Source organism: Malaclemys terrapin, chromosome 14 (genome assembly GCF_027887155.1).
Source record: "Malaclemys terrapin pileata isolate rMalTer1 chromosome 14, rMalTer1.hap1, whole genome shotgun sequence".
In the NCBI taxonomy this organism is placed as follows: domain Eukaryota; kingdom Metazoa; phylum Chordata; order Testudines; family Emydidae; genus Malaclemys; species Malaclemys terrapin.
In genome coordinates this window covers 38,339,176-38,361,113 of record NC_071518.1, presented here as the reverse complement: position 1 = coordinate 38,361,113, position 21,938 = coordinate 38,339,176, and the positions used below count along the sequence as shown (strand labels likewise).

Below are 21,938 nucleotides of genomic sequence, written 5' to 3'. Positions count from 1 at the left end.
AGAGGAAGCAGAGTCGTAATGAAATAAAGACTTACGCACCACTCCACCTAATCTGGCATCTGCTTTTGAAGCCAAATCCAAAGCATTATGTTCGGTAATTGACCGACTTCCAAGTCAGTCTTACAGACTTCCCCAGTAGGGCCATGTTTAAGGTAAGCAAGAGCTGAATAATATCTTACAACAGTAGGCCCAGGAACTGTCACCAACCTGTTACATTCGGTGATACATTATCTAACCCATCTGTAAATAGGCTGCACAGATACACCATGACCCACAGGATTCTCAGCATAAGAAACAACCAACCTAGATGAACTTCCAAAATCTTGTAGCTCTATTTAAATAATCTCCTAGAACCCTTCCAGCATCCAAAGTATGTAACATATATTAGTATGTGATTTTGGGGGAAAATACTGGTAAATTAATTATCTGATTCATATGAAAAATCAGACACTAGTTTTGGCACAAACCTGGGATCAGGTCTAAGAACCACCTTGTCCTTATGAAATCTTGTAAATGATGGAGCAGTCATTAGGGCATGCAACTCGCTCACCCTTCTGGGTGATGTTATAGCAACAATAAAAATGGATTCTCTGCCAAGGTTTCAAAAGGTGGCTTCATAAGCATAGATCAAACCAAATGAAGATCCCAAGAAGGGACAGGAGCCCCAAGAATATCAAACCCTGGATGTGTGGCTTCCTGCACAGGAGGTAGGTTCAGTGTGGATGCCATGCAAGCCACCAGATCAAGATACCGCAAAGCATCCTCCTAAGGGGAAAATGCAGAAGCCACACTCACATGTTCGTCCAGTGACAAATCAGTGTCATGGGGTCCACTCACCACTAGGGGCAGCTCCTCCTGGCCGCTCTGGGGAAAGAGCTCTTTTCAGGTCCGAGGCCCCCTTCTGCTACTTGCTGTACACTCTGTTGCCGCTCGCTCTCTCTCTCTCTCACTAGCTGGAACTCAGGATGCTCCTTCTTCGTGACTTGTCCCTTTGGCCAGGTCACTGTGCGTGGTTCCCCCTTCCAGGGTATCAAAGTCTCTTCTTCACTTGCAGTCTCAGGCAGTCTTCCCATTCACTGCCCCAGGGTGCCACTTCCCCAGTGGCTGGCAGAGGAACCCGGCCCGCTTTCTACTCTGAGTTCCAGCTCAGGGACCCTCTAGTCAGCAGACAAGGTCTGTTCCCTCCTGGACCTTACTGCCTTTCCCTGAGCCCCTTTCTTACCTTCTGGCTCTCCGCTCCTCTCTGGGTTTGCCAGCCTCTCAACTCTCTCCTCCCAGGGAGTAACTGTAGGCTCCCTAGTTCTGTAGCCTCCAAACACACTTCCCTTCTCCTAGGGAATGTCTGCAGACTACTTCCCTGCGGCCCTTTTCTGTTATCAGCTCCCTGGCTTTATAGAAGCCCCATCTGTTCCTGCATACATGAGCTTCCTCTAATTAGGGCTTTCCTCTAAACCTTAATTCTCCCAGCTTGTAGCCTAATAGGTTAATTGGCCCATCTGGCCTCCGTTAACCCCTTTGGGGCAAGTGTGGTGTGAACACCCATCACAACCAGTATCAAAGTCCATCTCCATATGGTGGGTGATTCAGAACCTCCTGTGGTGGAATATAATAAAGCCCTAGAGCGCAGAACTACCATTCTTTCCAGTAGCTGGGATCTGGGAACATGCCTGTAGCAGGAGGAAAAAAGAAGTGTGGAAACCTGGGCTAAAGAGGCATGAACTGGGATGAATCAAGTCTCTTAATTCTTGCTCTATCCTCCTCTAGCTGAATATCTGACTTCGGAGCTGCTATGGACTTCAACAAAGATAGCAATGGACTTGGAAGGTAAAGAGAGACAAAAAGCAAGAAAGATCTGCCTGGCTATCCTATGGGAGTCTTACGAGGAGGAGGCATAGATGGATCCAGAGAAAGATTAATAACACTGCTCTACAGCCAAAATGCTTCTGAAATAAATGTAGTCAAACTTTACTAATTCTGGGTCACTGAGAACGAAAACGATGCTTAAAATTGTTGACTGGCTTTAGTTTTCAAGATATGCTATTGGGTCAGTATATACGACCCTTGACTTGGGAATGGCGGAGGATGAGTGAGTTATAAAGGGAAGGGATCTCAATTGAAACCAGAAATGACTAAAATACATCTTTGACTGGATCTATGAATAAATCTATGACTGGGTTTGGACAGTACTTGCTTTTTAGGCAAAACAATGAATGATGCAATCTGAAGCTGGTATTACATCATACATGATATGAATTGCATCATGTTATTCCTAGAAGTCACAGATGATGCAATCATAACGAAGCTTACATCACTCTGCTGAACAAATTGCCCTATGTCAGCTCTAGAAATCATACAGTGTCATGCTCTCTTATTTGTCAGTGTTTGATTTTGCAAAGGGACACATTTCTGTTTAGCCAAAGTGAGCAGAGATGCCTCGTACTTGTGCGAACAGTGCAGATAACTTCTGCTATGTTTGTGGTGAAGTGACTTTTGCATCACAAAAGCGCAGTATAACCACTATGGTTAAGAAAGCCTATCACTTTTATTTTGGCTGCAAAATTGGAGCTCAGGACAAGAGGTGGGCCCCACACATATGCTGCAACACTGGTGCAACAAATCTTCGCCAGTGGTTGAACAGGAAAAGGAAATCTATGCCTTTTGCAGTGCCAATGATTTGGAGACAGCCAACAGATCATACCAGCAATTGTTACTTCTGCATGGTGCCTCCAGTTGGGAAAGGTGTGTCAAAGAAGAAAGTGGACTGTGCATTATCCAAACATTCCATCAGCTATACGCCCAGTACCCCACGGAGAAGGACTGCCGGTTCCTGATGCACCAGAATCATTCTCACTTGAGTCAGACAAGGAAGAGGAAGAGGATGAAACTTCTGATCCTGAACCATCAATGTCACAGGACCCACATTTTCTCCCATCCTCCTCCTCTGAACCACACCTCATAACACAAGGTGAACTGAATGACCTTGTCAGGGATTTGGAACTACCCAAGAGTAAGGCAGAGCTGTTGGGCTCCAGACTACAGCAGTGGAATCTCCTGGCAGGTGATGTTAGGGTTTCCATGTTCCGTGACCGTCAAAAGGATCTTGTCCCATTCTTCTTCATGGAAGGTGATCTTGTAGCCTGCAACAGCATCGATGGTGTGATGGCAGCCCTCAACATCGTTCACGATCCAGATGAGGGGAGACTGTTCATTGATTCATCGAAGACGAGTCTTAAAGCTGTTTTACTGCATAATGGCAATGTTTTCCCATCAATTCCACTTGGTCATGCAGTCCATATGAAGGAAACCTGTGACAACATGAAACAACTTTTGAGGTGCATAAACTATGACCAACATCAGCGGCAGCTTTGTGGCAATTTGAAGGTTGTTGCTCTCTTGCTTGGTCTGCAGACTGGATACACAAAGTACTGCTGTTTTCTCTGTGAATGGGATAGTCGTGCAAGAGATTCCCACTACATCAAGAAAGATTGGCCACTCTGACAGTCATTGGAGCCTGGGTGGAAAAGTGTTCAGCATCCACCACTTGTTGAATCAAGGAATATTTTGTTACCACCCTTACACATCAAGCTGGGTCTGATGAAGAACTTTGTCAAGGCCATTGACAAAACACAAGCAGCTTTCAAGTACCTCCGTGGAAAATTTCCAAGGTTAAGTGAAGCTAAGATAAAGGAAGGTGTCTTTGTTGGTCCTCAGATTCGTGAACTTCTTCGAGATGATGCATTTGACCATGCACTGCGTGGCAAGGAAAAGACAGCATGGAAAGCCTTCCAGTTATTGGCAATAAATTTTCTCGTAAACAACAAGGCAGACAACTACAGGTTGTTGGTGGAAAACCTCCTCAAGGCATACAAAAGCCTTGGTTGCAACATGTCACTAAAGATACATTTTTTGCACTCTCATCTAGATTTTTTTCCACCGAACTGCGGAGCAGTGAGCGACGAGCACGGCGAGCGATTTCACCAGGACATTGCAACAATGGAGAAACGCTATCAGGGCAAATGGAGCCCATCAATGCTTGCAGATTATTGCTGGACAGTGACAAGAGATGCTCCATTTAATGAATACAAGAGACAAGCCAAGAAGCGCCGAGTAGACATTGAATAGGACTAAACTATGTACATAATAGTTTTTTGCCTTTTGTTTCATAATAAATTTTATTTAGATAACCCTTTTGCTGATTTTTAAAGTGTTACATAAACAGGACAGGTGAAATATTATCATGGAAAGCAACCATAAACACATGAAAAGACTGTGCCCCCTTATATAGCCTTACCCTCAGAACATTCAGGGACTCTGAGGGGAGGGCAAGGAGAGCGCATGCGTGTGCTCTAACGGCCACTGCTCAGAGGTGTTTCTACTGCTAGGCTGACCTGGGCGGCACATTACCATAAGTGTGAATACGCAGAGCCACTCAAAGAATCATTTTCAGATTAGCCCACTCTCAAGTCATCTGGTGGACGTGTCTCATTGTTCTCTCTGTCTGGCCCCTATGGATTGCTGAACATCTCCTTGGGGAACTGAGTGTCCTCAATGCCAATAGAGTCAAGAGCAATTGAGGTTACTCAGCCCCTCACAAGAGAAGCTTAGGGTCGGATTTACAAAAACATCCCATTTTTAGGCTCCACTGAAATCCACAAAACTCCTGCTTGACAGCCATCTACCTCTGTAGACACACAAACTCACTTGGCACCTAGGCATCTATGTTCCTGCCTCCGAGCACATGCACTTGAGAGACAGCAGTTCCTCGTTCAAATCCCTTCTCATCAGGCAGTAGAGGTGCTTGAACCAGTGATCCCTCACATCCTGGTGGGGCTCTAGCCACTGGGCTAAAGATCATAAGAGAGCTGCTCCTGTTTCCTTCCTCCCCAGCTCTTTTGTGTAGATCTAGGTGGCCTCTGAGCATGCCTACTTGATCAGGCTGTGACACTGCACTCTATGTGATTTTATGAAAATATGCTAATGAGTATGAATATAATGTAACTGGAATATGCTTCATGCAAAAGGTCTCTTGTAAGGTATCATTACAAAGCTTATAATCTATTGAGTGTGGTCATCCTATTTGTATATATGTATCATTTTTGTATCTGAAACTAGAAATATGAACTATAACTTAGGTCCTATTGTAATTATGCAAAGTGTGGGCCATTAATGGTGGCTTGGAATTTTGATGGCTCCCATTAACCAGGACAATTGACTGCAGATGGCTCTGTTTACTTGTAAGTCTTCCTGTATACATGTGTGCTGGCAAGTGGGCAGGGCCGGCTCCAGGCACCAACGAAGGAAGCAGGTGCTTGGGGCGGCCAATGGAAAGGGGGCGGCGCGTCCGGGTCTTCAGTGGCAATTCGGTGGCAGGTCCCTCAGTCCCTCTCGGAGGGAAGGACCCACCACCGAATTGCCGCCAAAGAATGAAGCAGTGCGGTAGAGCTGCTGCCGAACTGCCACTGATCGCGGCTTTATTTTTTTTAAAAAAAATTTCGCTTCGCTACTTGGGGGCGGCATAAAAGCTGGAGCCGGCCCTGCAAGTGGGTAATGAAGTCTTGCAGTGCCATGTGATCATGTCACCTGAACTGGAATCCATTTTTAAGCTGGTGCTTTTCCATTTCGAAGGAGGAGTGGGAACCCAGAGAGGGACAAAGGATTCCTGCCTTGTGCAAAAGATATATAAGGGGCTGAAACAGAACAAAGAGGGCTGCAGTCATGAGAAATCCCCTAGCTACCACCTGAGCTGGAACAAGGACTGTACCAGGGGAAAGGCTTGTGCCCAGACTAGAAAGACGTCCAGTCCGTGATAGAAGCTTATTGAAACATCTCTGAGGGTGAGATTTTATCTGTATTCAGTTTTCTTACTGTACTAGGCTTAGACTTGCGTGTTTGATTTTATTTTGCTTGGTAATTCACTTTGTTCTGTCTGTTACTACTTGGAACCACTTATATTCTACTTTTTGCATTTAATAATATCACTTTTTACTTATTAATTAACCCAGAGTATGTATTAATACCTGGGGGGCAAAGAGCTGTGCATATCTCTCTATCAGCGTTATAGAGGGCAAACAATTTATGAGTTTATCCTGTGTAAGCTTTATACAGAGTAAAACTGATTTATTTGGGGTTTGGACCCCACTGGGAGTTGGGTATCTGAGTGCTGGAGACAGGAACACTTCTCAAGCTGTTTTCAGTTAAGCCTTCAGCTTTTGGGGGCATGGTTCAGACCTGGGTCTGTGTTTGTTGCAGGCTAGTGTGTCTGGCACAACCAGGCAGGGCACTGAAGTCCTAAGCTGGTGGGGAAAACAGGCTCAGAGGTAGTCTCAGGGCAGTCCCACAGGGTTTCTGTGATCCGACCCGTCACACAGGCCCTCACATTAATTAGGTGGAGGAGCATCTGCCTTCCCACAGTTCATGAATTGTTAGCAAAGCTTGGTGCCTCTATGCAGCCCAGATTTCGGTACCTATCTCCATGAGAGGGGCAGGGCTTAGCACACATCTCTCATAGGCATCTCCCATTGGCTAGGTTAGGCAGTTCCCCGCCTAACGTGCTGGCTTTTGTAGATCCCATTCCTCTCCTCATACACTGTATAGCACAGGTGGGCAAACTACGGCCCACGGGCCATATCCGGCCCACAGGACGGTCCCTGCTGTTCCCTCTCCCCCACAGCCACGGGGCCGGGGGGTTGGATAAAGGAGTCTGGACACTGAACTCAGGCTTTGTGGATTACAGTGTTGTGTGATTTTCTAGGCGCCTAAAAGTTAGGCATTGTGACGCTCAGCATCTCCATGCCTACGTCCCTTTGTGAATCCGGGCGGTGGTGTTTTGCAGCATTGGGTCTTATATTAAGCTCCTTGGGGCAGGGACCCATGTCTTTCTCTCTGTTTTACACAGTGGTGTGTACACTGATGGACAGCCCTCAATAAATAATCATAATTTGAAAGTAGTTAATTAAGAAGAGGACATGGTACCTGGGCAAGTGCTACTGCTCATCCCCACGCCGAACATGCCAGTTTCAAGCTGCTTTAGCCAGGGAGGGGTTGGGTGAGGATCTGTTAGAGAGGGGAAATCGTGACACAAATAAGAAATCGGGTCTTTTTCGCACAGCTCCTTCCTTTTAATCTCCGGTTCTTCTCAAATCTTTTTTACATCTTGCAGCCCAGGTGCATCCTCCCATGTTGCAGTTCCCAAGACACATTAATTATTGTTTCCCCAGGCTTCTGAACTTCAGGCGCAGGCCTCCACTCCTGCAAGGTGCTGAGGAGTCCAGGGTGCAAAACGTATTGCAGCAGGGGCTAAGCAGTGCGACATCAGGCGCTTCGATGCTCATATCCCTGCAGAAGGGGCTTTCATTTTAAAATCTGGCACACGATAAAGAAATACAAATAAATCACAATTAATACATACTGGGGAATCTAGAAAGCTTTTCTGAAGGAAAAGGAAATTTGCCCTTCACCACCTTCGTACCCTTATGAGCAATCTGCATTCGTTTACACATTGTGGGTCAGCACAAGGAGCGTGCCCCACTTCAGTCGCACTCAAGCCCTAGGCCAGGCCTACACTAGGAAATTAGGTTGGTAGAACTATGTCGCTCAGGAGTGTGAAAAATCCACACCGCTGAGCAATGCAGTTAAACCAACCTAACCCCCAATGGGAGTGTCTCTTCCATCAACAGAGCTACCGCCGAGGGAGAAGCCCTCCTGTCGGCATGGTTAGTGTCTTCCCTGAAATGCTACTGCAGCACGGCTGCACTGGTGCAGCGTTTTACGTGTACCTCTGCCCCTAGTTTGGAAGCTGAAGTGGGCCTCAAGTGGCATAGGTCAGAGCTGTGTACAGGGGTGAATTTAGTCATTCGAGTGCTTGCCTCTGACTGCAGTGGGAACCCCTCTGGTTTGTAGGAGAGCAAGAGGAAGAGGTGAGATTCTTTCATCCTGACCTTTCTTTTTGGTTAATCAGCATCACCAGACGTCTCTAGTTTGTTTAAGTATCAAGTTTACTAGTTAATTTCCACTGCCATTGTTAAAGCAATGAGCACATGACACTTACCTTTTTCTGTTTGCTCCTGGCCCCTCCACTCTTTGAATGCTGCAGTTTTTTCCATTGGGTAAGTCTCCCTTATGGTGCTGAATCTGTGTTTTTCAGCAGTTAAGGTAACTGGCAAATTCTGTTTGAATGTGTGTTGCTCCGAATGTTTCTCTTCAGCACTGAACGCAGCTTGAATAGTCTGGTCGTTTTCCTGAATTCCATGACTTATTTTCCCAGGAGACCTGCCAGCAGGATCTTTGATGTCACCCCCATTTTCAAGTGTTTTATGACAAGGTACATTATCTGCAAGGTTACTGTTGGATATCATCACATGCCGGAATTCACATCTTTTGGAGTTCACCATGTCCCATTCCTTTACCAGGGAAATTAATTTCTGAATGGGAGTGGCTGAGTTTCTATTTTCTGATTTTTTTGCTAAATTGCCTCTTTCCCCTTTCTTCCTTGGAGGGCTTGCTGAATGTTTACAATAGCTGGAATTTCCCCGGATGTCTGTAGACTGATGATATCCTCCAGGTTTATTCCTTCGTTTTGTCCCTCTGCTCTGTGAAATCATTCTGGTATACTTCTCATTCTCTCCTTTGCTATCCTGCATGTCTTTTATTTTACTCCAGGTATTAACACACCAGTTACTGAAATCCACAGCAGTGTAGGAATGTTCCTAAAAAATGGAGTGAAAAGTGGTTATTTTTAAATGACTCTTTTTATTTGCCCCAAATGAAAGGTAAATTTTGCCTTACCTGATCACTGATATTTTAGCACTGCATAAGCAGGGCCATTTTGTGGTCTAAGTTGTATTGGCATAAACTTGTGAGGCAGCAGGAGCTGAGAACTGGTCATTCTGAGCACCTGAACCTTGCCCATGATACCAGAGCTAAGCCCACAGAGGTACTTAGACATTGGGGGCTAGATCCACTTTGGCAACTCATGCCAAAGGCCCAATGGAATTCTCCAACTAGGCGTTCCCCTGCCTATCTCACCTGTGCGGTTCAATCCAGTAGGCATGCTCAGAGCATGCCAACCAGACGAGACCCTGCATAAAACAGACACAGGTGGAGGAAGTGCCACCCTTATACCCATTAGTTAGAGCAATCACCCAGGAGATGGAAACCCAGGTTCAAGTCCCCTCTGCCTGATGTGGAATAGGGCCAAGTGTGCCTGTTCTTAATGGTCCAAACTAAAAACCTAGCACAGAGAACATTGAGACAGGAAGTAGCCTTCCCTGAGGCAAACTGGACAGGCCTTGATCAGGCATGTTTACTCCAGAAAAGAAGCACAAATTGCTCTGGGAACTCAAAAAGGCAATGGCACAGAAGCTATCTAAACACACCTGTACACTGAAAAACTATCGAAACAAGCCCAACTACAATAATTGGCTGCAAATGACTGAGATTTTCTTTCTCCTGTTATAGAAGGAACCCTCTCACGTTTCTGTAATAGTTAGAGAAAATACCTTCAGCTGTTTTACCCTGAATCTGTATCTCTTGATGCTCAGAAACCTGTGGTTCTATACATAGGTGCTGGAACTCGAGAGGCTGGGGGTTCTGCCGTACCCCCTGGCTTGAAGGGGTTTCCATCATATACAGGTTTACAGTTTGGTTCAATGGTTCTCAGCTCCCCCACTGTACAAATGGTTCCAGCCCCCCTGGTTCTATAAAAGAAATGTCAGTATTTTTTGTGAACTGCTACTGGCACCTTGATGTGAGTAAATTCTCAGAAATGACTGCACTTTTGGAATAAAGATTTCCTCTTCACGTAGAAGTTTCAGGATTTTCATTTTTGTTGATAATTTTGCAATAAGAGGTAAGACAACTTGTCCCAAGCTGCAACTGGACAATTTAAACATTCAGGTCTCAACTGTTTTTTAAAACTTATTGTTCTGAAGTATTTCTGAAAAAAATCTTACTTCTTTTGGGTCTTTGCTGAACTCACGCTCCTTATCCCAAGTCACAATATTTAATCTTCTAAATGGAAAAGCAGCTTCAGCGTAAGTTTCATGTTTTTTGACCCACAATCTGCAAAATGAATATTTTTCAGTTTTACTACATTTGTAAACCTTTGCATTTTTTTCCAGGGACAGCCTAAGGTTGTCGGGTTGTGTGTGCTTTCTGATGAATGTTAAAATTAGTTTTATATTAATTTTAATTATTGGAGAATTATTAGACAAGATAATGGAGTGGCTGATATGGGACTTGATTAATAAAGAATTAAAGGTGGACTATATAATTAATGCTAATTAACATGGGTTATTCTAAAATAGATCCTGTCAAACTAACTCGATATCTTTTTTTGGATGAGATTACATATTTGGTTGATAAAGGTAATACTGTTGATGTAATACACTTAGACTTCTGTAAGGCGTTTGACTTAATATTGCATGACATTTTGATTTAAAAACTAGAACGATACAAAAATAAATGTTACACATTAACTGGATTAAAAACTGACCAAGTGATAGGTCTCAAAATGTAATTGTAAACAGGGACTGGTCTGTTTCTAATGGGATCCTGCAGGGACTGGTTCCTGGCCCTACGCTATTTAACATATTTATCAATGACCTGAAAGAAAACATAAAATCATCACTGATAAAGTTTGCAGGTGATACAAAAATTGGGGGAATGGTAAATAATGAAGAGGACAGGTCCCTGATGCAGAGTGATCTGGATCCCTTGGTAAACTGAATTCAAGCAAACAATATGTGTTTTAATTTATGTAAATGTATACATCTAGGAATAAAGAATACAGGCCATACTTACAGGATGGGAGACTGAAAAAGACTGGGGGGGGCAGGTGGATAATCAACTGAATATGAGCTCCCAGTGTGATGCTGTGGCCAACAAGGCTAATGTGATTCTTGGATACATAAACAGGGGAATCTCAAGTAGGAGCAGAGAGGTTATTTTGCCTCTATATTTGGCACTGGTGCAACCACTGCTGGTATCCTGTGTCCAGTTCTGGTGTCTACAATTCAAGAGGGATGTTGGTAAATTTGGTGAGGGTTCAGAGAAACGCCAGAAGAATGATTAAAAGATTGGAAAACCTGCCTCATGATAGAATCAAGGAGCTCAATCTATTTATTTTAACAAAGAGAAGGTTAGAGGGTGACTTGATCACAATGTCTAAATATCTACATGGGGAACAAATGTTTGGCGCTTCAATCTAGCAGGGAAAGGTATAATATGATCCAACAGCCGGAAGCTGAAGTTAGACATATTCAGACTGGAAATAAGGTGTTCTTTTTAAAGTGAAGGTAATTAATCATTAGGACAATTTACTAAACATTGTGGTGGATTCTCCATCCCTGGAAAATTTTAGATCAGGATTTGATTTTTTTTTTAAAAACATGCTCTAGTTCCAAAGGAATTATTTGGGGGTAAGTTCTATGTCCATGTTATACAGAAAGTCAGACTAGATGATCACAATGGTCCCCTATGGCCATGGAATCTATGAGCCTATGAAACTATAGCAAATAGACAAGCATCTTCTTTACCTGTATCCATCACACTGATAAAGTGCTTCAAAAAGAGAAGGAATTCTGTACTCCTCTGCTTCTTGACAAAATAGAGACCATTCTCTGTAAATTGTAAATAAACTTAACTGTACAGTAATTCTCTCAAATACATTCAGATGATCTTTTCTAAATACTAGTCAATTTTTGAAATCCTCTTCTGTAATCAACAATGCAAAGTGATCGTGCAAAATGCACTCTCCCTAACTTGAGTCATTTTTTTATTTTGCTACTGATGCAATCCATTTTCACACATGGAAAAAATATAGGCCAAAACTTTCAAAAGTGTTTACGAATTTTGGGTGCCTTGTTTTTTGGATGACATATAGGTATCTCAAGTTGGGAACCCAAAGAATGAAAGGTGAAATTGTGGCTCCACTGAAGTCAAGGCAAAACTTCCATTCACTTCAGTTGAACCAGAATTTCATTCCAGATATCCAAAATATGTGAACTCTTTTGAGAAAAACAGTTCAAACTTTGAATACTTAACACTGAAAACAAACTGCTCGTGAACAATCAACAGAGCACGATTTATTTGTAGAAATCATACAGCAAATAATTTTGAACAACAAACGAGTTTAAGTAAACCATAATCTGTTTGCAGTCAATTTGCACACAGAAAAAAGAAGCTAAATTTGGTGAATAAATTATTGGCTACAATTTATTTGCTCATGTTTTCTTTAAATTCACAAAGCCTTATGCTAATTTTTAACACTAATGTTGCTGTATGAATTTGATAATAAATACTACTGGAACTAAAAATCTTGCTTTAATACTTTAATCACCATGTAAATCAGAAAACCTATAGGTTGAATAAGAGATTAATACCTTTTTTCCTATAGATATCTGGAATAAGACTAATAAAATGCATGATCTCTCTTTTCTTACTTAAATTCAGATGGTAAAAACAGCTTGCCAAGTCTAAGGAAGTTGAGAATGTGTCGAAATATTTGCCCATCTCCATGGATTAGGAGACTCTGACCATATGTGATCCAATAAACTTTTTTGCAGTTTGACAGGAGCTCTGGACACTGCAGAAATAAATATATATCGTACCTTAGGAAGTCAGGGTTACTTTAAGACCTGTCTTCTTCCCACCGTGTCCCTCCAAATCTCATATCAAAGCAACTCTCCTTCTAGCCAGGGAAGGTTGAATGTAGCTAAATGTAGAGCGAGTTGTTCGAGCATGATGCTACTTCGATTGCCAATGGGGTTCATTTATATCAGTGGTGCCGAAACTTTTCCTGTCACGCCCCCTCTTACCAGTACTGGAATCTGTCTGTGCCCGCTCCTCCATTACTGCACAGTTGGCTCAGTAGAGAAGCTTGGGCTGATGGCAGAGCTGGCCTGGTGGGGGAGAGGGATAAGGGCAGAGCTGGCCTGGGGGTGGACTGGAGGTGCGGCTGGGGGTGAAGAGGAGCTGTAGCTGGAATTGGGCTGGGGCCTGAGCTGGGCTGGGTGGCACTCCCTTCCCACCCCTCGGTGGCTGGCCCGGGTCCTACCATGTGCCCCCTGAAATGTTTCTCCATGCCCTAGGGGGGCACACTCCACAGTTTGGGGACCACTGATTTATATCATGAGCTTGTTACTTCGGCAGTATATCCAGACTTTCTCTGCTTGCTCTGGCATTTGTGGCAGCACAAAAGCTCAGCGCCAACCATTAGCTTAGTACAAACATTTTAAAGGTTGAATGTTGATGCTTGTCATTTAAAGCCTCTGAGGCCAGTGTACAATAGGCGACACACCAGAAAACGGGGTTCTCTGAATACAGGACTTCCAGAGATCTCCACGCTTAGGCATGGTCTGCGCTCGGGGGGGGGGGGGAGAGAGAGCTAAGTCGGTCTAAGTTGCGCAACTTCAGCTACGAAAATAGCGTAGCTGAAGTCGACGTACTTAGAGCTACTTACCACGGTGTCTTCACTGCGGTAGGTCGACTGCTGACGCGCCCCCCCCATCGACTCCGCCTATGCTTCTCACTCCGGTGGAGTACCGGAGTCGACAGGAGAGCGCTCGGCAGTTGATTTATTGTGTCTTCACTAGACGCGATAAATCAACCCCCGCTGGGTCCATCGCTCCGGAGGTAAGTGTAGACATGCCCTTTGAATCACATTGGCCTGCATGGACCTGGAAACGTGCAAGGCCTACGAAAGAGCCCCACGTACGTTCTTTGATGTCAAGGTTGCATTTATAAGAGAGGCTCATTCGTCCTACACCCCTCGTTTCTTCTCTACCTGCCTTTACACAGACAAGGGGGGATGCAGGGAGGGCAAGGATGGCTCTGTGCAGGGAGAAACATTTCAGTCTGTCTTCCTTGCTTACAGGTGCAATTTGTGTCTGTAAATTACACTTCTAGTTTAGTGCTCCTGCAGTCAGGGAATTAGAATTGTGCACCTGCTCAACTTTGTGCCTTCAGCTGAATTGCAAATCCAGAATTCAGTGCAATTTTTGTAGGGGCAAAAGGCAGGCCACCTTTCTGAAAATGCACCCTGGGGTGTCGTGTGCGCATTTTGAGATTCACGATTGGCTCTTTTCGGCCCTGATTCAGCAAAGCACGTAGCGTACGCTTTCCCTTAACTTTACGCATGTACTTAAGTCCATCTCCAGTCAACGGAGCTCCTAAGCATGTGCTTAACTTCAACTTTAATTCAATGGCACTTAAGATCATACATGAAGTTAAGTGCATGCTTATGAGCTTCTATTTGTTCTTATGGATTTCTAATATTAATTTTGAGGGAATGAAGCCTGCCCCCACACATGGTTTTGGCAGCCCATGTACCTGATGAAAGAAGACTTAACCAGGTTCTATCAGCCCCAGTCAATGCTGCTTGTGGTGTTGGCCAGGAGGGGAACACTTCTCTCATGAATAATTCCAGGTGCTTATTTCCTTCAGGGGCTAAACATGTTGCCTTCAGACAGCTCCCAGCCCAGAAATGAAGCTCTGATTGCCCCAGGCTGCCAGACCAACCCCATCGAATGTTATCTTATCATCCTTCCAATACTGAAATGTCTTAGGCAGACTTACAGTAAGGCAATAGAAAGATACTTATTGACTGTACCTTCAGCAAGGTTTGTAAGTACGTTTCATACCAATGGCTTCCCACATAAATTTTCACAATCTGATGCAGGGAGTAGACTCTTACTTCTGCTGTCCAGTCTTCATCTAAGGGATAAGGTTCAAAATGTCAAGGTCACAGTGCAAGTAATTTTAAATAATAATGAAACTTGGTGGTGGATATGACAGTCGTGAGCTACTGATGGGATATCACAATAGTGTAATAATAATAATATGGACTCTTTAGTATGCTAAATGAATGTAGAGAATTCTGTGCAAACACACGCAGAGCTCAGGCCTTGCCTTCTCGTTCCAGGGGTCAGTTATAAGCATTGTCAAGAAATAACCAGGCATGCAAATGTGCAACAGCAAACACCCATGCTGCAGCCAGTATTCCTCTCTCCAGTCCAGTCCAAAGTCTTGGTCTGCATCTGTGAACATAAGTCTGGTTCTGTTTGGGCTCACCAACCTGGTACATTTACCTGCCCAATGTCGATAAAGCTGGATATGCTGTTGAACCTACACCAAAAAGGTACACAACGTCAACGTTCAGGAGCAGTGGGAAAAGCTGAGGTATGCTGGAGTTTGCTTTGGAAGTTACGACTGATAGAAAGCTTTCACTGGACTTGACTGTGGGTTTAAGCTCCGGGAACTCCTGGGAGTGCAAGGGAGGCAAAGCTATTTCTTCACCACTGTTTGTGTGTTCCTTTTACCACTCCTTTTGGAGACACTAGGCTAGCCTCACATACTTCTTGTGGGCGAGGAATGGAAATAGTGTTATGGTGCCTGCTCCGGTCCCTCCCGTGGACCTGCACAAGCTTGGGCACAATTTAGCCTCTGTGTTTAGCCTCTAGATCTTAGCTGAATGTCTAAATGACTTTCTGGAAAAGTTTCGATTGAAATCAGTAACAGGAATAGTCCATGCGACTGTAAAAAGTTACTGTATTATCCTGTGATATGCTGGCTGGAAAGTTTAAATAAACATTCCCCAGAATAAAAATGGTTAAAAATATTTCATTTGAAAAGCCCCTGCATTATGAAAAGATTTGTGTGCCTACAATAGCACATGTCAGTACTGAAAGAGATACATTGCAGTCACATTCTCACAGAAGTGATGTTTGGAGGGACGTGGACAATAATATGAAAAGATTAGACAACTGGAACGTGAATATGTAAAATAAAATGAGTTTGTACAGTACCTCACCTAGCACAATGGGCCCCCGGTCCATGACTGGGGTCGCTAGTTGCTACTGTAATACAAATAACAACAACTCAATTGTTAGGCATTTGAGATTGTTACAATTCTTTCCCATTTAATGTCTCTAACACAAGCTATGCTCCACAGTATGTCATGACGACATCAAGATGCAACAGAGATGACGGAACGCCTTCATACCAAGCCCTGTTCTCATGGATTTTAATTCCATCAAAAGAATTAGTAGGATTCAGTCCTTTGTAGGTACATACATTTCCCACAGGAGCCCCACTTTAAATATCCATCCCCTAGTCTCATATAAGAACATAAGAACGGCTATACTGGGTCAGACCAAAGGTCCATCTAGCCCAGTATCCTGTCTACCGACAGTGGCCCATGCCAGGTGCCCCAGAGGGAGTGAACCTAACAGGCAATGATCAAGTGATCTCTCTCCTGCCATCCATCTCCACCCTCTGACAAACCGAGGCTAGGGACACCATTCCTTACCCATCCTGGCTAATAGCCATTAACGGACTTAACCTCCATGAATTTATCTAGTTCTCCTTTAAACCCTTGTTGTAGTCCTAGCCTTCACAGCCTCCTAAGGCAAGGAGTTCCACAAGTTGACTGTGCGCTGTGTACAACATATAACCTTAACCAGAAAATGTATTGTAGCAACTAAATTCACAGTGACTTTCTGGGATGTAAGACTTATTTGTATATCTGCCTGGAAATATGCTGTATGTCATGAAGGATCTTCACTAATTCTGTCTCTTTCGGGGGGGGAGGAGACAGAATTTTCAAGCAAGCAGGTATATTCTAAACATAAATCTGAATGCCTCTTCAGAAATAAATGTTACTGTAGTGCAGTCACTATGCATTTCTTCTAACGCTTTTTGTTGTAGGTATTATTATACAGCTCGTGGGGTTGCAGTAGCCACTTCTTAGTATCTATTGGCTCATACTAGATTTTATGAAAATGAGGAGTTTGTTGGTCACATAAAACCCTGGTTAATTTGAAACCTACCTTTTCCTCCTAGCTAGCACTGGATTATTGAGTCTTTATTCTTAATCAGCCAATATCCACTCGTCATATTTTAAAACAATACAATCACTTATTGAAAAACCTTTACTTACTGTGTCCCTTCGTCTCTGCAGGTATCTTTTGTTTCAGATATGATTTCAAAGCATCTTTCATTGGTTCATATGTGATGTCCCTTTTGTCCAAGTAAGCACAGAGTTCATGGATTTCAGACATATTTTCAGTAAGTGGGAGGCGGCAAGTTCCTAGCCAGTTCCTATCCATCCAAAGTTAATTGAGAATAGGTCACTAGATCTTTGTCTATTTTATTATACCAAATACTTTACATGATTTATTTTTTAACTAATTCAGGCCAAGCCAATGTTAAGAACACCTGGTAGAAAGCTTTTCCAGCTATTGATACTTGAGCTTTCAATGGGATTTTTCCCATTGAACACTTTTGCTTTTCTCCCACTTGACAAATAATGCTAATTCACTAGAACCTTCACATGAGTGCTCCATACCAGACTTAGAACAGGTCTGCAGCATCAAGCCCTAACACACTAAATGTGTTGTCCGAAAAATTTAAACAAATATAAATTGAAGCTGAACTTACAGGCCTTTCATCTGCCAAGACCTGGCAATGGTTGCTGTGAGCAGAGACACCTAAACCTGTTTAAGAGCTGTCCTCTCTCTGCAATGTTAGCAATCAGTGATACTAGCGGAGGAATGCAGAATGCTGAGAGGAGGGATGAACTCAGGTCACAGCAGGTAAGTGAAAGAAATTGTTAAACAATTTTTTGGAAAAAGTATGTTTTTAATGTTTCACTTACTTCTTACATCCTTTGAGTTTCTTACATTTATACACTTTTTGGAAAGCATTTCAGTGCCTCTCTAGTGCTCCTTGGGGAGTCATTCCTTCTGTCTAGTGTAATGATGTCTGCCCTTCTCTAGGCATACAGGATCACTTTGTGACAAAGCAGAATTTAGCACTTACAGTGCAGTTTAGAAGTTACAATATTCCATTTTAGTAATATATCTTCAGGAGTAGAACTAATTAAATGCAAGACTGAAAGACTGCTCTTCCAAAGTTAGTATGCAATATGGCTGAAGAACTCAAACAGAAAATGAACCTGGCCTTGTGAATTTAATGAAGACTAGTATATCAAAGAAAACCTACTTGACATGTTGAAAGAGGACTCCATTCCCAGAGATGTACAGCTGGTTTCGGTCTAAAGTACTTTCTATATGGAGCTGTCCAAGTGCTGAATCAGGGTATTTTACTAAGACACCAAGTGCCATAACATACAAGGGGGGCCTCACAACTTCCTGAACTTCCAGCATCTTGTTTACTATACCCTTCACAGAATCTTCAAGGTTAGAGGTCAGCATAGAGCAATTTCCTACACGAAAAGGAAATACATAAATGTATCAAGACTGTGTTCTAACAAGCAAAAGATTAATAATAATTACAGCAACACTTGCCCGCTCTCTCAGCATTCATGCAATCTGTTGAGAAGTCCTCTGGGTTCAAAATATCAATTTAATACATTTTTCTGTCCATAAGAAATGAATGTTAAAAATGCTCCCACTCAGAACAGATGTTCCTTTTGTTTGCAGAATTTGCATTTATAACCAACTCCAATATAGCAAAGGTTTTGTTTGCTTGTTTTAGAGCAGGCCCTGCATTTCTTATGGCAGATGTTTTGGCATAACTACAAGGAGTAATGCTTGCTCAAGATGCTCCTAGAGCCCTTAAGTAGCAGGTCACTAAGAAATGCAGGGCCTGCTCTTAAACAAGCAAACAAAACCTTTGCTATATTGGAGTTAGTTATAAATGCAAATTCTGCAAACAAAAGGAACATCTTTTCTGAACGGGAGCATTCCTTTAACCTTTCTTTCATGAAGGAAGAAAGACATGTCATCATGGTCTGCCAGGAGTAACAGAGGGTGGGGAAGGGAGCATCCAAATTCTGGTTAATTATCCTGATGGAAATACAGTATGTCTTAAATAACCATGTAAATATGTTTCTATTTCATGCTGGTATTGGTGACTCAGCAGACTGCTTGGTACCTAATCATTACTCTGTACACTCTCAAATACAAGCTCATGTTTTGCAAAAATTCTGTACCATAAAAATTCTTTTGTCACTCTGATACCTAAACAGCTAAATGGCTTAGATAAATTACAAGCTAGGACTGGGTATGTACTCTGGTGGTTAGACCACACTAAAACCCATGTCACCACATCTTCACTATTATTGTTACTAGCTAGATTAAAACTTGCCTGGGTAGTGATCCCTGTGGCACAATTACACCTTAATTTGTGGTGTAGATGTATCTTTAATGTTGTAAGAGAGATTCAGAAGGCAGTCTATAGGAGGGCTGTATATAAGGGGACCTGACACACTGGGGTTGGGAAGTAGATCCATGCATAGGGCAACACGGAATAAGTAGAAGTGGGAGAAGAGAACATAGGGGCCACTGTTAATAGAGAGACACAAAGGAGCAACAAGAGACACAATAAGAATTAAGATCCAAGCTGCAGGCCAGGGCAAAGTTGTTCAGGGCCATAAAGATGAGGGCAAGAAATTTAAATATCATTTCATGGGCAAGGGGCACTAACTGAGGGATTCAAAGAGGGAAGTGATGCTGTCTGATCAAAAGGCAAGGAAGAGAAAACGATTTATCTTGTAATTCTGCATCTGAGGAGACCATCACATAGAGGTTTTTGTCTCCAGCAACTGTTATGTCAAAAATTGCCCTAACTCAAGATTTTTGAGCCCATTAATGTTGATTTTCAACAGGTCTTGGGATACCAAAAGAGTTCCAGAAGACTGGAAGAAAGCAAATGTTGTGCCAATATTTTAAAAGGGTAAACGGGATGACCGGGGTAATTATAAGCCTGTCAGTCTCACATTGATCCCGGACAAGACAGTGGAGCATCTGATATAGGACTTGATTAATAAAGAATTAAATAAGGTAATATACTTAATGACAATCAACATGGGTTTATGGAAAATAGATCTTGTCAGACTAACTTGATTTTTTTATGAGATTACAAATTTGGTTGATAAAGGTAATAGTGTGGATGTAATAGACTTCTGTAAGGCATTTGACTTGGTACTACATGACATTTTGATTGAAAACTAGAACAATATAAAATGAATATGACACATATTAAATGGATTAAAAGTTGTCTAACTGATAGGTCTCAAAATGTAATTGTCAATGCAGAATCATCATTGAATGGATTGAATGGGTGTGTTTCTAGTGGGGTCCTGCAGGGGTCAGGTCGTGCCCTACACTAGTTAACATTTTTATTAATGACCTGCAAGAAAACATAAAATCATCACTAAAAATGTCCAGATGACACAAAAATAGGGGAAGTGATAAATAATGAAGAGGACAGGTCACTGATACAGAGCATTCTGGATTGCTTAGTAGGCTGGGCTCAAGCAATATGCATTTTCATATGGCCAAATATAATGTCTACATCTAGGAACAAAGAATGTAGGCCATACTTACAGGATGGGTTCTCTATCCTGGGATGTAGAGACTGAAAAGGATTTGGGGTGGGAGGGCAGATAATCAGCTGAACAGGAGCCCCCAGTGTGAGTCTGTGGCCAACAGGGGTAATGAGATCCTTGAATGCATAAACAGGGGAATCTTGAGTAGGAGCAGAGAGGTTGTATTACCTCTAGTTGGCACTGGTGTGACTGCTGCTGGAATACTGTGTCCAGTTCTGGCGTCCACAATTTAAGAAGGACATTGATAAATTTGGAAAGGGTTCAGATAAGAGCCATGAGAATGATTACAGGACTGGAAAACATGCCTTAGAGTGACAGACTCAAGGAGCTCAATCTTATTTAGCTTAACAAAAGGGAAAGGTGGTGACTTGATGACAGTATATAAGTACCCACATGGAGAACAAATATTTCATAATGAGCTCTTCAATCTAGCAGAGAAAGGTCTAACATGATCCAATGGCTAGAAGTTGAAGCTAGACAAATTCAAACTGGGAGAAAGGTGTACATTTTTTACAGTGAGAGTAATTAACCATTGCAACAACGTATCAAGGGTCATGATGGATTCTCCATCCCTGGCAAAATTTAAATCAAGACTGGATTTTTTTTTTAAATGCTCTAGTTCAAAAGGAATTATTTGAGGTAAATTCTATGTCCGTGTTACACAGGAAGTCAGACTAGATGATCACAATGGTCCCTTATGGCCTTGGAATCTATATATCTATGAATCACCTCAATATTCAAACACCTTAGCTGAGACGGGAAGTGAATGGGAGAATACACTGAAAATAAAGTGACACCAAATTACCCCTATAAAGCTTCACTGCATCGATAAGGTTAGGAATTCCCAAAGTTACAACTTCTGCTTCCAAAACATCTATGTTGGTGAAATTATCAGGCAACAAAATCTTCTCTGAGCGAAGAAAATTTACTTGAAAAATAAAGCCAAAAACCAAAGTGTTAATTTTGTCATTTACTTGTCCATTTACCTGTTCACTCTAGCGAAAAACAATAGGCTGTTGACATTTCCCCCTCCCTCCCCAACAATAATATATTAGTTATTTTATATTCTAGAAGTAAACCAGGAGATTCTTGGTGTTTGAAAATAAATACCTGAAAACTAATATCATCGTAATAGTTTTTGAAGATCAAGATGTAAAATCAAATGTCATTTTACTTTAAAGCATAGCAAAATGATAGGTAGTACAATCCACAAGAATCGGTTTGGTTTCATTTGCACCAACGTTCCACATGACTCAAATATGGGCTATTCTGCAAGCAGAAATCCTTCCTGAAGTATGCTTCAACATCGTTTACCAGGGGCTGATGAATTCTGATGCCAGCAGGTCCTTCAAAAACACCAGGGCAAAATTGTGGCAACATCAGAAAAACACTGAGTGGAGGAGCTGTGGTTTTCTGCCACACATCAAAAGGGTACATAACTCTTTTGAAGCTAGATGATCCTTTCATAAATGATAAATTATTTTGTTACTACGAGAGAGATAAAGAACCTAATTCTCATATACACTAAGACCCCTTTCTATGGCTTTGGTAGTGTAAAGAGTCTTTAAAAAGGCGGTGACATTTACTC

At 42.5% G+C, this 21,938-nt stretch overlaps 1 protein-coding gene across 1 annotated transcript in view; it reads right to left on the bottom strand.

Moving 5' to 3' along the window:
* Window positions 1-21,938, bottom strand: part of KCTD19 (potassium channel tetramerization domain containing 19) — a 58,699-nt gene that overhangs the window by 8,355 nt on the left and 28,406 nt on the right. The window contains exons 5-13 of the mRNA XM_054049250.1: window positions 21,156-21,278; window positions 18,001-18,223; window positions 16,937-17,097; window positions 14,609-14,712; window positions 12,441-12,583; window positions 11,535-11,618; window positions 9,951-10,059; window positions 8,048-8,705; window positions 6,973-7,053 (exon numbers count right to left, since the gene is read on the bottom strand). Of these exons, the coding sequence (XP_053905225.1) occupies window positions 6,973-7,053; window positions 8,048-8,705; window positions 9,951-10,059; window positions 11,535-11,618; window positions 12,441-12,583; window positions 14,609-14,712; window positions 16,937-17,097; window positions 18,001-18,223; window positions 21,156-21,278 (1,686 nt within the window). The remainder of the gene's footprint in view (window positions 1-6,972; window positions 7,054-8,047; window positions 8,706-9,950; window positions 10,060-11,534; window positions 11,619-12,440; window positions 12,584-14,608; window positions 14,713-16,936; window positions 17,098-18,000; window positions 18,224-21,155; window positions 21,279-21,938) is intronic.